The sequence below is a fragment of the Stegostoma tigrinum genome, chromosome 10, assembly GCF_030684315.1.
Source record: "Stegostoma tigrinum isolate sSteTig4 chromosome 10, sSteTig4.hap1, whole genome shotgun sequence".
Taxonomy (NCBI): domain Eukaryota; kingdom Metazoa; phylum Chordata; class Chondrichthyes; order Orectolobiformes; family Stegostomatidae; genus Stegostoma; species Stegostoma tigrinum.
In genome coordinates, this window is record NC_081363.1 from 1,948,579 (window position 1) to 1,965,379 (window position 16,801).

Below are 16,801 nucleotides of genomic sequence, written 5' to 3' on the forward strand. Positions count from 1 at the left end.
CATTCCCTTACTACTCTCTGAGTAAAGAAACTACCTCTGACATCTGTCCTTTATCTTTACCCCCTCAATTTAAAGCTATGCCCCCTCGTGCTCGCCGTCACCATCCTAGGAAAAAGGCTCTCCCTATCCACCCTATCTATGTTTCAATTAAGTCACCTCTCAACCTTCTTCTCTCTAATGAAAACAGCCTCAAGTCCCTCAGCCTTTCCTTGTAAGACCTTCCCTCCATACCAGGCAACATCCTAGTAAATCTCCTCTGCACCCTTTCCAAAGCTTCCACGTCCTTCTTACAATGCGGTGACCAGAACCGTACACAATACTCCAAGTGCGGCCACACCAGAGTCTTCTACAGCTTCACCATAACCTCTTGGTTCCGCAACTCGATCCCTCTATTAATAAAAGCTAAAACACTGTATGCCTTCTTAACAGCCCTGTCAACCTGGGTGGTAACTTTCAACGATCTGTGTACATGGACACCGAGATCTCTCTGCTCATCTACACTGCTAAGAATCTTACCATTAGCCCTGTACTTTGCCTTCTGGTTACTCCTACCAAAGTGCATCACCTCACACTTGTCCGCATTAAACTCCATTTGCCACCTCTCAGCCCGGCTCTGCAGATTATCTATGTCTCTCTGCAACCTACAGCATCCTTCGTCACTATCCACAACTCCACCGACCTTAGTGTCATCTGCAAATTTACTAACCCATCCTTCTACGCCCTCATCCAGGTCATTTATAAAAATGACAAACAGCAGTGGACCCAACACCGACCCTTGCGGTACACCACTAGTAACTGGTCTCGAGGATGAACATTTCCCATCAACTACCACCCTCTGTCTTCTTTCAGCAAGCCAATTTCCGATCCAAACTGCTATATCTCCCACAATCCCATTCCTCTGCATTTTGTACAATAGCCTATTGTGGGGAATCTTATCGAACGCCTTGCTGAAATCCATATACACCACATCAACCGGTTTACTCTCATCTACTTGTTTGGTCACCTTCTCAAAGAACTCAATAAGGTTTGTGAGGCACGACCTACCCTTCACAAAACCCTGCTGACTATCCCTAATCAATTTATTCTTTTCTAGATGATTATAAATCCTATCCCTTCTAACCTTTTCCAACACTTTACCAACAACGGAGGTAAGACTCACTGGTCTATAATTACCAGGGTTGTCTCTACTCCCCTTCTTGAATAGGGGAACCACATTTGCTATCCTCCAGTCATCTGGCACTATTCCTGTAGACAATGACGAGTTAAAGATCAATGCCAAAGGCTCGGCAATCTCCTGCCTGGCTTCTCAGAGGATCCGAGGTTAAATCCCATCCGGCCCAGGGGACTTATCTATCTTCACCTTCTGAAGGATTTCTAATACCTCTTCCTTGTGAACCTCAATCCCACCTGTATCTCAGTATTCTCCTCGACAACATTGTCGTTTTCTAGAATGAATACTGTTGAAAAATATTCATTTAGCGCTTCCCCTATCTCCTCTGACTCCACACACAACTTACCACTACTATCCTTGATTGGGCCTAATCTTACTTTTGTCATTCTTTTATTCCTTAAATACCTATAGAAAGCCTTCGGGTTTACCCTGATCCTATCCGCCAACAACTTCTCATGTCTCCTCCTGGCTCTTCTGAGCTCTCTCTTTACGTCTTTCTTGGCTACCTCGTAGCCCTCAAGTGCCCTAACTGAGCCTTCACATCTCATCCGAACATAAGCCTTCTTCTTCCTCTTGAACAGAGATTCTACCTCCTTCGTAAACCACGGCTCCTGCACTCTACAGCTTCCTCCCTGCCTGACAGGTACATACTTACCTCGGGCACACAGGAGCTTTTCCTTGAATAAGCTCCACATTTCTAATGTGCCCATCCCCTGCAGTTTCCTTCCCCATTCTATGCTCCTTAAATCTTGCCTAATCTCATCGTAATTGCCTTTCCCCCAGCTATAACTCTTGCCCAGTGGTATACACCTATCCCTTTCCATCACTAAAGTAAACATAACAGAATTGTGATCGCTATCACCAAAGTGCTCACCTCCTTCCAAATCTAACACCTGGCCAGGATCATTACCCAGTACCAAATCTAATGTGGCTTCGCCCCTTGTTGGCCTGTCTACATACTGTGTCAGGAAGCCCTCCTGCACACACTGGACAAAATCTGACCCATCTATAGTACTTGAACTATAGTGTTCCCAGTCAATATTTGGAAAGTTGAAGTCCCCCATGACAACTACCCTGTCTCTCTCACTCCTATCGAGAATCATCTTTGCTATCCTTCCTCTACATCTCTGGAACTATTCAGAGGCCTATAGAAAACTCCCAACAGGGTGACCTCTCCTTTCCTGTTTCTAACCTCAGCCCATACTACCTCAGTTGACGAGTCCCCAAACATCCTTTCTGCAACTGTCATACTGTCCTTGACTAACAATACCACACCTCCGCCCCTTTTACCATCTTCTCCGTTCTTACTAAAGCATGTAAATCCCGGAACCTGCAACAACCATTCCTGTCCCTGCTCTATCCATGTCTCCAAAATGGCCACAACATCGAAGTCCCAGGTACTAACCCACGCTGCAAGTTCACCCACCTTATTCCGGATGCTCCTGGCACTTCAAACCAACTTCTTGCTTGCCGGTGCCATCTTGCTTCCCTGAAACTTTATTTCGGACCACCCGACTCTCAACCTTTTCTATAGTCGAACTACAATTTTGGTGCCCATCTCCCTGCTAAATTAGTTTAAACCCACCCGAATAGCCTTAGCAAATTTCCCCCCCTGGATATCGGTACCCCTCTGGTTCAGGTGAAGACCATCTTGCTTGTAGAGGTCCCACCTACCCCAGAAAGAGCCCCAATTATCCAAGAATCCAAAATCCTCCCTCCGGCACCATCCCTGTAGCCACGTGTTCAACTCCTCTCTCTCCCTATTCCTCGCCTCACTAGCACGTGGCACAGGCAACAAACCAGAGACAAACTTCAAGAGGGCACAGACAGGTTCATCGATTGGTGGACAAATAGCAGACGAAATTTAATCCAAATAAATGTGAAATGATTAACTTTGCCAGAAAGAGAGGCAATTCTAAAGGGGACACAGGAACAGAGTCTTCTGGGCATATACGTGCACCATTTGCTAAAGGTTGCAAGACAGGTTGAGAAAGTGATTAACAAAGCATATAGAATCCTAGGCTTCATTAATAGGGAATACAGTATGAAAGCAAGAAGTAGATGATGCACTTTCATAAAACTCTGATTTGGCCTCTGCAATATCGTATTCGTTTTTGGGCACCATATCTGAGGGCGGCACGGTGGCTCAGTGGTTAGCACTGCTGCCTCACAGCGCCAGGGACCCGGGTTCAATTCCACCCTCGGGCGATTTTCTGTGTGGAGTTTGCACATTCTCCCTGTGCCTGCATGGGTTTCTTCCAGGTGCTCCGGTTTCCTCTCACGGTCCAAAGATGAGCAGGCTAGATGGATTGGCCATGATAAATTGCCTATAGTCTTCAGGGATGTTTAGGTTAGGTGGATTAGACATGGGAAATGCAGGGGTAGGGTAATGGGTCTGGGGGGGATGCTCTTCAGAAGGCCAGTGTGGGATTGTTGGGCTGTATAGCCTGCTTTGACACATAGGGAATCTATGATCTTAAGCAGAATGTGAAATTATTAGACGCAGAGGAGATCCATGAGAATGAAATTTGCCAACTCTGGAACCAATTATGCGGTTAGAATAGAAAGGCTGTAAACAGTGGAGAGTTGCAGGGACACGTCCTAGGGGCTCAACTATTTTTAATAGATGAAGAGGCCATGGGTATTGTAGCTACATTTGCTGCTGATGCAAAGAAAGCTAGGAAAGCAAGTTTGTAGGTGGCAGGAGTCATACCTGACACGTAGGAAGATGGCTGTGGTTGTTGATGTTGGAGTCAATCATCTCAGCTCCAGGACATCTCTGCAGGAGCTCCTCAGGGTAGTGTCCTAGGATTAACCATCTTCAGCTGCTTCATTAATGGCCTTCCCTCCATCGAAAGGTCAGAAGTGGGTATGTTTGCTGATGATTGCATAATGTTCAGCACCATTCGTGACTCCTCAGATACTGAAGCAGTCCGTGTTCACATATAACAAGATCTGGACAATATCCAGGTTTGGGCTGACAAGTGGCAAGTGTCATTCACGCCACACCAAGTGCCAGGCTGTGACCAGCTCCAATAAGAGACAATCTAACCACCGTCCCTTGACATTCAAAGATGTTACCATCACTGAATCCCCCACTATCAGCATCCTGGGGGTTAACATTGACCAGAAATTCAACAGGACTCACCGCAGTAACACAGGGACTACAAGAGCAGGCCAGAAGCTAAGAATACTGCAGTGAGTAACTCACTTCCTGACTCCTCAAAGCCTGTCCAACATCTACAAGGCACAAGTCAGCAGTGTGATGGAACACTCCCCACTTGCGTGGATAGGGGCAGTTCCAATAACTCTCAAGAAACTTGACACCATCCAGGACAAAGCAGCCGCTTGATTGGCACTGCATCCACAAATATCCACTCCTACCACACTGATGCTCAGTAGCAGCAGTGTGTCCCATCTGCGAGATGCACTGCAGAAATTTACCAAACATCCTCAGACAGCACCTTCCGAACCTACGACCACTTACATCTAGAAGGACAAGGGCAGCAGACATTTGGGAACACCGCCCTCTGCAAGTTCCCCTCCAAGTCACCCACCATCCTGACTTGGAAAAACATCTCTGTTCCTTCACTGTTGCTGGGTCAAAATTCTGGAATTCTCGCCTTCATATCATTGTAAGTCAACCTACAGCAGGAGGACTGCAGCAGTGCAAGAAGGCAGCTTACCACCACCCTCTCAAGGACAGCTAGGGATGTACAAGAAATGCTGGGCCCAGCCAGTGATACCTATGTCCCACAAATCAATAGACAAAAGAAATTCCTCTGTAGCTCTTTTCAAGACGCTATCATCACCTTAGAGTGAGATACTGAATCAGTGACACACCCGAGGGCCGAATTCTATTAACTGATCTCCCTCTCTCTTCATGAACCCTGAAGCATCCATGCCCAATAAGATTCAGTCTGAATTTTTGTCATTAGCAGGACGATGTGCCTTCCTGACAGTTTACTGGCATTCATGACCAAGCTCAAACATTTCTGCAATACTTTTGGGAGAAAAGACATGCATTTTATTTGCAGAAAGGGTCACTGGGGCTTTGAAACACCCAATCCTACCCGGGCACTTAGCCTAATTTGGCATTGCCGATGCAGCAACATATTTGCCATTCTTTTAGAACCAATGACTCAGATTAGCATGAAAGACCAGTTCACCGGGGAATTTATTTACTTTGTTATTTCAGTTATGCCACAAGGCACCCGTTTTACCCTATATAGGTTTCAGTGCAGAACAGAAATAATGTTACCAATTACGACATTGAATAAGAGTGATACACACTCGTATTAGAGAAATTTTCTCAGCAACCTGTTCAGAAATGTTGTAACATCCTCTTGAAAAGGTGGTACTTGAACCCTGGCCTCCTGGCTCAGAGGTAAGGACACAACCGCTGCACAATGAGGACAGGACAGAACAACACAGCACAGCACATGAACAGACCCTTTGTCCACCAAGTCTGTGCTGACTATGATGAAATTCAAAACTAATTCCACCTGCCTACACATGGTCTGTATCCCTCTATTCCTGCCTGTTCATGTGTCTGTCTAAATGCCTCTTAAATGTTGTGAAGAGAAAAAGGTGTCATGTTTTAATTTTATCTTGAGTTTTGAGCAGTCCTGCAAAGTCTTTCGAATAGAAATTACTTCTCCAGACCTTCAGGGGACCCCAGTGAGAGTCAGCAATTCAGGAGAGGAGGGGACCCGTATCTGAGTAAGAGTTAACACCTTTGGGAGAGGATCATCATTATGGCTGATAAACAGAAACACAGTCTTGTCAGTCCGTGTCACTGCCAAGATGCTGAGAGGTTGTTTTCTCTTGTGGGAGAATCTGGGACCAGACAACATCATCTCACAGTAAGGGATGGCCCATTTAAGACAGAGCTGAAGAGGAATTTCTTCTCTCAGAGAAAAGTGAATCTGAAATTCTTTACCATAGAAGATTGTCAAGGCTGTGTTGTTAAGAATATTACAGGCCGAAGATTTTTAATCAAAAAAGGAATGAATGGTTATGGGGCAAGTGGAGTTGAGAAGCATCATGATTTCATGAATGGTGGAGCAGATTCAATGGGCTGAATGGCCAGCTATTGCTCCTGCATCTTATGGTCTTACAGCCTCTGATGTGTGCCTACATGCGTTTACATGGTGAAACCAAATGAGTTTCTGGCCAATGGTAACCACCAGAATGTTGATAGTGGGGGAGTTGAGTGATGGTAACCCCACTGAATATAAAGGGGAAATGGTTAGATTCTTTCTTATTGGAGCAAATGTCATTTGTCACTTGATGATACTGCTGAAGATGGTTAGGTCTAGGATAGTACCCTGGGGAACTCCTGCAGAGATGTCCTAGAGCTGATGATCACTGGCTTACAACATCTACTACGGTCTTTCTATGTCATTTATGACTTTCAGATAACTTCATGACCTCAGTCTCCTCATTTCCATTATCTCCTCCAGCTCTACACCATCTGAGATTTCTATATCCTCCATTCTATATCCTCCTCTATTATGGCTGTACCTATAGCTTCGTAGGCACCAAGCGCCTAACCACTCTTCCCAAACTGTTCAAACACTTTAGCTCTTGCTATCAGGAGAGTCTCCAGAGACACACTCTGCTTTGTATTCCCAAATGTGGACATTTGGACAACATGTAATCCACTGAAATTCAGGTCCAACTGTACAGAACCCAGGACGAGGAACCCACAGACTGATGGCAGGCAGAATTCCAGATGTTTAACAACCATCAACTGCATTAAACAGAAATAAGAACAAAAAGTTGCTGGAGAAATTCAACGGGTCTGGTAACATCTGTGGACAGAAAGCAGAATCAACCTTTAAGTGTCACTTGGATTTCTCTCCACAGATGCTGCCAAACATGCTGAGTTTCTCTAGCAATTTTTGTATTTTTCAATTTCAGATTTCCAGCACTGCCAGTTTTGTTATATATAAATAAAAACAAAACGGAACTAAAGAAATGAAGTGTAAACACAACTGTGCCTGTAGTCGATAACTGTGACGCTGATGTTAATGCAAGTGGTTGTTATCCTTGAGCAGCTGAAGGCACTGGCTATTTTAAAGCTGAGTGGTTTAGGTGGTGGAAACGCTGCTGTCTTTCCTGGCTACGTCTTGAGGACAAAAGCAAGAGTGGGAGAAATGTTTAAAGCGGCTCACAGAGGCACTCACCTCTGTTCCAGTGCTGCTGGAAGGTGCTTTGTGGCTCGAACGAGTCTCCTCCTGTGAGGTATCAAGGGACTGTCTGGCACGTCGCCCAGTCTTCACAATCTGGAAGGGGGAGGATTGCAAAAAGACCAGTGATTCAAAGACAAACAGTTCACAACCCAACAGGTTAGAACAGACAGAGTGTCTATTAGCCTGTGGTGAGTTCATACACATACTCAAAATGTTCCCCTACTGCCTCAGCATTTCTCTGTCACTGCTTTAGTCAAATGCGTCTCCTCTCCTCAACGCCATCAGTCATATCAGCAATTCTCAGATTTCTGCTGAAAATCAGTAACTCAAAGACTCTCAGCTCTCGATTCTGAATGTTCTAGCTTTGAATCCCATGCCACAAATCTGAGCATAGAGTTCAGGTTAACCCTCACAGTGCAGCACTGAGGGTTGAGCACACTGGTGCTGCCGTTTGGATTAGATGTAAAGCAAAGGGCTCATCAGGAGGAAATGAATGATGTCACGGGTCCTACTGGAAAATGAGTAGAGGCGGTCTTCCTGGAGCGTTAGAGCCTACATTTGTCCCCAAACCAACACTGTTAAAACTGCGTTCTTTTTCATTCATGGGATTGTGTTCATAACAGGCCAGGCAGCATTTACTGCCCATTCCTAATGCCCAGAGGGCATTTGAGAGTCAACCACATTGTTGGGGTATAGAGTAACATGTAGAGCAGACTGGGTAAGGATGGCAGTTTCCTTCCCTGAAGGACATGAGAGAACCAGATGGGTTTTTCCGGCAATTGGCAATGGACTCATGATCATCTGTCGACTCTTAATCCCAGAGTTTTTTAAATTCAATTCGAAGTCCATCATTTGCCGAGACAAGATTTCAGCCTGGGTCCCCAGTTACCCTGGGACTCTGGATTAATATTCTAGAAATCACACCATGAGACCATCACATTCCCTATCTTCTCCATCTCACTGTAGTTTATAAATTATCTTGTGCAAGGGTTTTCCAGCCTACAGTAATTCATTGGCTCTGAAGCCTTTTTTTCCTCTCTATCCTACTGTATCTCCCCTCGTCTCTCCCTCACTATCCACCCCTCCATAACCTTTCTCTAACCCCACAACTCTGTATCCCGCCCTTCTTTATACCCACTCCCTCCGTCTCCATCATCCCTGACCCCCTCTCGCAAACTCAATCTCTCACTCTCTCTCTATCCCCTCTCTCTCATATATGCTCTCTAGGCCCCTCTCTTTCCCTCTGTCCCCTCCTCTCTACATTCCCCCGAATCTCTCGATATCTCCTTCACTCTCTATACCACTTTCTATTAACTCCTCTCTCCCAGTAGCCTCACTTTCTCTATGCCTCTCAGTCACACTCTCCTTATCCATCTCACTCACCATATACCCCTCTCTCTCTCTTTCTCACACTCCATTTCTCCTCTCTCGTACTTTCTATCACAATCTCTGTTTCCATCCTACCTACTCTGTATTCACCTCATTGTCTGTTTCTCTCTCAATTTCCCATTCTTTATGGTCCACCCCGTTCCTCTATCACATTATTTCACTGTCTTTCCCATTCTCTCTGTCACATTCTCTCTCTGTTAGATTCTCTCCCATTCCCAGGCACATTCTCTCACTCTTTATTACATTCTCTCCCTCTGCCAAGTTCTCTCTCTATCAGAATCTCTCTCTCCATGACTACTGCATTCCCTCTCTCCATCACTACTCAATTCCCTCTCTCCATCACTATTATATTTCTCTATCACTCTAGCACACACACTCACTCCTCTTTCTATCACACGCCCTCTCTCTCTCTATCACACACTCTTTCTCTCCCGTCTCCCTATCACACTTTCTCTACCTCGCGCTCTCTATTACACACTCTCTCTCACACATTCTCTCCCTCCCTCTATCACAGTCTTTCTCTCTCCCTCCCGCCATCTCAATCTCAGTCTCTCTCTCCCTCCCTCCATCACACTCTCTCCTTCCCTCTATCACATTGTCGATGTCATTCCCTTTATCAGACTCTCTCCCTCCCTCCCTCTATCACACTCTCACATTCCCTCCCTCCATCACACTGTCTCTCTCTCCCTCCATCACACTCTGACTTTCCCTCTCTCCATCACTCTCTCCCACGCTCCATCACGCTCTGTCTCTCCCTCCCTCTATCACACTCTCTCATTTCCTTCCTCTATCACTCTCTCTCTTACTCTCCCTCTATCACACTCTGTCCATCCATCCATCACACACACTCTCTCCATCACACTCTGTCTCCCTCCCCTGTCACACTCTCTCTCCCTACCTCTATCACTCTCTCTCACTCTCCCTCTCTCCCTCCATCACACTCTCTCTTACTCTCCCTCTATCACACTCTCTCCCTCACTCTATCACACACACTCTCTCTTCCTCCATCACACTCCCTCCATCACACTCCCTCTCTCTCCATCACACTCCCTCTATCACCCTCTCTCTCTCTCCCTCCCACTACCACATTCTGTCTCTTACTCTCCCTCTATCACAATCTCTCACTCTCTCCATCACACATACACTCACTCTCCCACACTCTCTTCCTCCCTCCTTCTATCACACGCACTCTCCCTTCCCCTCCATCACACTCTCTCTCTTCCTCCATCACACTCTCTCTTACTCCCTCTATCACACTCTCTCTGTATCTCCCTCTATCAGACTCTCTCTATCTCTTCCTCCATCACATTCTCTCTTTCACTCCCTCCATCACACTCTCTCTCACTCACTCCATCACACTCTCTTTCCCTCCATCACCCTCTCTCTCTCCCTTCCTCTATCTCAATCACCCTCTCTCTGTCCCTCCCTCTACCTCTATCACACTCTCTCCCCCTCTATCACACTCTCTCCCTCCCTCCATCATACACTCTCACACTCCCTCTATCACACTCTCTCTCTCTCTCTTTCTTCCTCCATCACACTCTCTCACTCCCTCTATCACATTGTCTTTCCCTCCATCACCCTCTCTCTCCGTCCCTCTACCTCAATCATCCTCTCTCTGTCCCTCCCTCTACCTCTATTACACACTCTCTCTCTCTCTCCCTCCCTCTATCACTCTCTCTCCCTCCCTCCCTTCATCACACGCTCTGTCTCTCTCCCCCGCTCCTTCTATCACACACTCTCTCTCCCCCTCCATCACACACTCTCTCCCTCCGTCTATCACATCCTCTTTCTCCCTCCCTCTATCACACTCTCACAGTCTCACCCTCTATTGGACTCTCTTCCTCCTTCAATCACACTCTCTACCTCCCCCCATCACACTCTGTCTCTCCTTCCCTCTATAACACTCTCTCCCTCCCTCTATCACACTCTGTCTCTCAGAACAAAGAACAAAGAAACCTACAGCACAGGAACAAGCCCTTCGGCCCTCCAAGCTTGCGCCGATTGAGATCCTCTGTCTAATCTGTCATCTATTCATCTATTTTCTAACAATCTGTGTCCATTTGCTCCCTGCCCATCCATGTACCTGTCCAGATACAGCTTAAAAGACGCTAACGTGTCTGTGTCTACCACGTCCACTGGCAACGGCTCTACCTCTTCCTCCATCATACTCTCTCTCTCACTCCCTCTATCACATGCTGTATCTCCCTCTATCAGACTCACACATAGAGTTCCAGGCACCCACCACCCTCTGCGTAAAGAACTTTCCACACATATCTCCCCTAAACTTTCCTCCTCTCACTTTGAACTCATGACCCCGAGTAATTGAGTCCCCCATTCTGGGGAAACTTACTGTCCCTTTATCATACTCTCTCCCTCCCTCTATCACACTCTCTCTCTTACTCTCCCGCGATCACACTCTCTCTCTCGCACTGACACACTCTCTCTCTCTCTCCCTCTGTCACACTCTCTCTCCCTCTGTCACACACTCTCTCTCCCTCTGTCACACACTCTCTCTCTCCCTCTGTCACACACTCTCTCTCTCCCTCTGTCACACTCTCGCTCTCTTACTCTGTCACACTCTCTCTATCTTACTCTGTCACACTCTCTCTCTCTTACTCTGTCACTCTCTATCTCTCCATCTGTCACTCCCTCTCTCTCCCTCTGTCACACTCTCTCTCTCCCTGTCACACTCTCTCTCTCCCTGTCACACTCTATCTCTCACTCTGTCACACACTCTCTCTCTCCCTCTGTCACACACTCTCTCTCTCCCTCTGTCACACACTCTCTCTCTCCCTCTGTCACACTCTCTATCTCTCCCTCTGTCACACTCTCTCTCTCCCTCTGTCACACTCTCTCTCTCTCTCCCTGTCACACACTCTCTCTCTCTCCCTCTGTCACACACTCTCTCTCTCTCTCTCCCTCTGTCACACTCTCTCTCTCTTACTCTGTCACTCTCTCTCTCTCTCTTACTCTGTCACTCTCTATCTCTCCCACTGTCACACACTCTCTCTCTGCCCCTCTGTCACACACTCTCTCTCTCCCTCTGTCACACACTCTCTCTCCCTCTGTCACACTCTCTATCTGTCCCACTGTCACACACTCTCTCTCTCCCACTGTCACACACACTATCTCTCCCTCTGTCACACACTCTCTCTCTCTCCTCTGTCACACTCTCTCTCTCTTACTCTGTCACCCTCTATCTCTCCCACTGTCACACACTCTCTCTCTCTCTCCCTCTGTCACACTCTCTCTCTCTTACTCTGTCACTCTCTATCTCTCCCACTGTCACACACTCTCTATCTCTCCCTCTGTCACACACTCTCTCTCTCCCTCTGTCACACACTCTCTCTCTCCCTCTGTCACACACTCTCTCTCTTACTCTGTCACTCTCTATCTCTCCCACTGTCACACACACTCTTTCTCTCCCTCTGTCACACACTCTCTCTCTCCCTCTGTCACACACTCTCTCTCTCCCTCTGTCACACTCTCTCTCTCTTACTCTGTCACTCTCTATCTCTCCCACTGTCACACTCTCTCTCTCTCCCTCTGTCACACTCTCTCTCTCTTACTCTGTCACTCTCTATCTCTCCCACTGTCACACACTCTCTCTCTCCCCCTCTGTCACACACTCTCTCTCTCCCTCTGTCACACACTCTCTCTCCCTCTGTCACACTCTCTATCTGTCCCACTGTCACACACTCTCTCTCTCCCTCTGTCTCACACACTCTCTATCTCTCCCTCTGTCACACACTCTCTCTCTCTCCCTCTGTCACACACTCTCTCTCTCCCTCTGTCACACACTCTCTCTCTCCCTCTGTCACACTCTCTCTCTCTTACTCTGTCACTCTCTATCTCTCCCACTCTGTCACTCTCTATCTCTCCCACTGTCACACTCTCTCTCTCTCCCACTGTCACACACACTCTCTCTCTCCCTCTGTCTCACACACTCTCTATCTCTCCCACTGTTACACACTCTCTCTCTCTCCCTCTGTCACACAATCTCTCTCTCTCCCTCTGTCACACAATCTCTCTCCCTCTGTCACACTCTCTCTCCCACTGTCACACACTCTCTCTCTCCCCCTCTGTCACACACTCTCTATCTCTCCCACTGTCACACACTCTCTCTCTCCCTCTGAAACACACTCTCTCTCTCCCTCTGTCACACTCTCTCTCTCTTACTCTGTCACTCTCTATCTCTCCCACTGTCACACTCTCTCTCTCTCTCCCTCTGTCACACTCTCTCTCTCTTACTCTGTCACTCTCTATCTCTCCCACTGTTACACACTCTCTCTCTCCCCCTCTGTCACACACTCTCTCTCTCTCCCTCTGTCACACACTCTCTCTCCCACTGTCACACACTCTCTCTCTCTCCCTCTGTCACACTCTCTATCTCTCCCACTGTCACACACTCTCTCTCTCCCTCTGTCTCACACTCTCTCTCTCTCCCTCTGTCACACTCTCTCTCTCTTACTCTGTCACACACTCTCTCTCCCTCTGTCACACACTCTCTCTCTCTCCCTCTGTCTCACACTCTCTCTCTCTCCCTCTGTCTCACACACTCTCTCTTACTCTCCCAGATTCTCTCCCTCCCTCCCTCTGTCACTCTCTCTCTCTCTGCGTCTCTCTCTATCACCACACACTCTCTCTCTCTCTCTCTCTCGCACTGTCACAGTCTCTCTCTCCCACCTGGAACACATAGACACTCCCTCCCCCTCCCTCTATCACACTCTATCCTATTACCCGCTGAGGTTCCTCCAGAACATCCTCCATTGCCAGGCCAAGCGCCAATGCGCATGCGCGACGGTCTCCCCGACAACGGAGAGAGAGACTGGGATAGAAAGAGAGAGAGAGACTGGGATAGAGAGAGAGAGTGAAACTGGGATAGTGAGAGAGAGAGACTGGGATAGAGAGAGAGAGAGAGACTGGGATAGAGAGAGAGAGACTGGGATAGAGAGAGAGAGAGAGACTGGGATAGAGAGAGAGAGAGAGACTGGGATAGAGAGAGAGAGAGACTTGGATAGTGAGAGAGATAGAGACTGGGATAGAGAGAGAGAGAGACTGGGATAGAGATAGAGAGAGACTGGGATAGAGAGAGAGATAGAAACTGGGATAGAGAGAAAGAGCGACATAGATAGAGAGAGACAGAGACTGGGATAGAGAGAGAGAGATACTGGGATAGACAGAGAGAGAGACTGGGATAGAGAGAGAGAGAGAGACTGGGATAGTGAGAGAGAGAGAGTGGGAAAAAGAGAGAGAGAGAGACTGGGATAGAGAGACGGAGAGAGACTGGGATAGAGAGATAGAGAGAGACTTGGATAGTGAGAGAGATAGAGACTGGGATAGAGAGAGAGAGAGACTGGGATAGAGAGAGAGAGACTGGGATAGAGAGAGACTGGGATAGAGATAGAGAGAGAGAGACTGGGATAGAGAGAAAGAGAGATAAAGAGACTGGGATAGAGAGAGTGAGACTGGGATAGATAGAGAGAGAGACTGAGAGAGAGAGGGACTGGGATAGAGAGAGAGAGAGGAATAGTGCCAGATGACTGGAGGATAGCAAATGTGGTTCCCCTGTTGAAGATGGGAGTAGAGACAACCCTGGTAATTATAGACCAGTGAGCCTTACCTCAGTTGTTGGTAAAGTGTTGGAAAAGGTTATAAGGGATAGGATTTATAATCATCTAGAAAAGAATAAATTGATCAGGGATAGTCAGCATGGTTTTGTGAAGGGAAGGTCGTGCCTCACAAACCTTATTGAGTTCTTTGAGAAGGTGACCAAACAGGTAGATGAGAGTAAACCGGTTGATGTGGTGTATATGGATTTCAGCAAGGCGTTCGATAAGGTTACCCACAATAGGCTATTGTACAAAATGCAGAGGAATGGAATTGTGGGAGATATAGCAGTTTGGATCGGAAATTGGCTTGCTGAAAGAAGACAGAGGGTGGTAGTTGATGGGAAATGTTCATCCTGGAGACCAGTTACTAGTGGTGTACCGCAAGGGTCGGTGTTGGGTCCACTGCTGTTTGTCATTTTTATAAATGACCTGGATGAGGGTGTAGAAGGATGGGTTAGTAAATTTGCAGACGACACTAAGGTCGGTGGAGTTGTGGATAGTGACGAAGGATGCTGTAGGTTGCAGAGAGACATAGATAAGCTGCAGAGCTGGGCTGAGAGGTGGCAAATGGAGTTTATTGCAGACAAGTGTGAGGTGATGCACTTTGGTAGGAGTAACCAGAAGGCAAAGTACTGGGCTAATGGTAAGATTCTTAGCAGTGTAGATGAGCAGAGAGATCTCGGTGTCCATGTACACAGATCCTTGAAAGTTACCACCCAGGTTGACAGGGCTGTTAAGAAGGCATACAGTGTTTTAGCTTTTATTAATAGAGGGATCGAGTTGCGGAACCAAGAGGTTATGGTGAAGCTGTACAAGACTCTGGTGTGGCCGCACATGGAGTATTGTGTACAGTTCTGGTCACCGCATTATAAGAAGGATGTGGAAGCTTTGGAAAGGATGCAGAGGAGATTATTTAGGATGTTGCCTGGTATGGAGGGAAGGCCTTACGAGGAAAGGTTGAGGGACTTGAGGCTGTTTTCATTAGAGAGAAGAAGGTTGAGAGGTGACTTAATTGAAACATATAAAATAATCAGAGGGTTAAATAGGGTGGATAGGGAGAGCCTTTTTCCTCGGATGGTGACGGCAAGCACGAGGGGGCATAGCTTTAAATTGAGGGGTGGAAGATATAGGTCAGATGTCAGAGGTAGTTTCTTTACTCAGAGAGTAGTAAGGGCATGGAACGCTTTGCCTGGAATGGTAGTTGATTCGCCAACTTTAGGTCCATTTAAGTCGTCATTGGACAAGCATATGGACGTACTTGGAATAGTGTAGGTTAGATGGGCTTGAGATTGGTATGACAGGTTGGCACAACGTCGAGGGCCGAAGGGCCTGTACTGTGCTGTAATGTTCTATGTTCTATGAGACTGGGATAGAGAGAGAGAGAGAGACTGGGATAGAGAGAGAGAGAGACTGGGATAGAGAAAGAGTGTGACTGGGACAGAGAGAGAGAGCGTGACTTGGATAGAGAGAGAGACTGGGATAGAGAGAGAGAGACTGGGATAGTGAGAGAGAGAGACTGGGATAGAGAGAGAGAGTGACTGGGATAGAGAGAGAGAAAGAGAGGCTGGGATAGTGAGAGAGAGAGACTGAGATAGAGAGAGAGAGTGACTGGGATAGAGAGAGAGAAAGAGAGGCTGGGATAGAAAGAGAGAGCGAAACTGGGATAGAGAGAGAGACACTGGGATAGAGAGAGAGAGAGCGACTGGGATAGAGAGAGTGAGAGAGACTGGGATAGAGAGAGAGAGACTGGGATAGAGAGAGAGAGAGAAAGAGAGACTGGGATAGAGGGAGACTGGGATAGAGAGAGAGAGAGCGACTGGGATAGAGAGAGAGAGAGCGACTGGGATAGAGTGAGAGAGAGCGACTGGGATAGAGAGAGAGACTGGGATAGAGAGAGAGAGAGACTGGGATAGAGAGAGAGAGAGACTGGGATAGAGAGAGAGAGAGCGACTGGGATAGAGTGAGAGAGAGCGACTGGGATAGAGAGAGAGAGAGAGAGACTGGGATAGAGAGAGAGAGAGACTGGGATAGCGAGAGCAAGAGCAGAACTGGAATATAGAGTGACCCTAGATTGTTTGTTTCAGCCACTCCCTGACATTCGCTCTCTGTATGTCGCGGTGGGATGCAGTTATCTCAGTTTAATAATAATCGTGTTATCATTTTTAAGCAAACCGGTGACGGAGATCTTGTTAGATCTCAGCTGAAGTATTGTGTCCAGTTGTAGGTACCACATTGTAGGGAAGATGTGAATATATTACAGACAGTACTGAAATTATTAGTATGAATGATGCCAGGAATGAAAATTTCAGTGATGAGGATAGACTGAAGAAGCGGTGAGCTTGTGGTGCCACGGTAGCACGTCTGGCTCCAAATCAGAAGGTTGGGTGTTCAAATCATGGCGGGCTCACTGATGTTTGGTGGTAATGTAT

At 47.2% G+C, this 16,801-nt stretch overlaps 1 protein-coding gene across 2 annotated transcripts in view; it reads right to left on the minus strand.

Annotated features, from left to right (window-relative positions):
- Window positions 1-13,566, minus strand: part of LOC125455886 (intraflagellar transport protein 43 homolog B) — a 112,375-nt gene extending 98,809 nt beyond the window's left edge. For both annotated transcript variants that reach the window (XM_059648889.1, XM_059648888.1), the window contains exons 1-2: window positions 13,501-13,566; window positions 7,363-7,461 (exon numbers count right to left, since the gene is read on the minus strand). In XM_059648889.1, coding sequence (XP_059504872.1) covers window positions 7,363-7,461; window positions 13,501-13,530 — 129 coding nt within the window. In that variant the 5' untranslated portion in view covers window positions 13,531-13,566. The remainder of the gene's footprint in view (window positions 1-7,362; window positions 7,462-13,500) is intronic.
- Window positions 13,567-16,801: the final 3,235 nt, after the last annotated feature.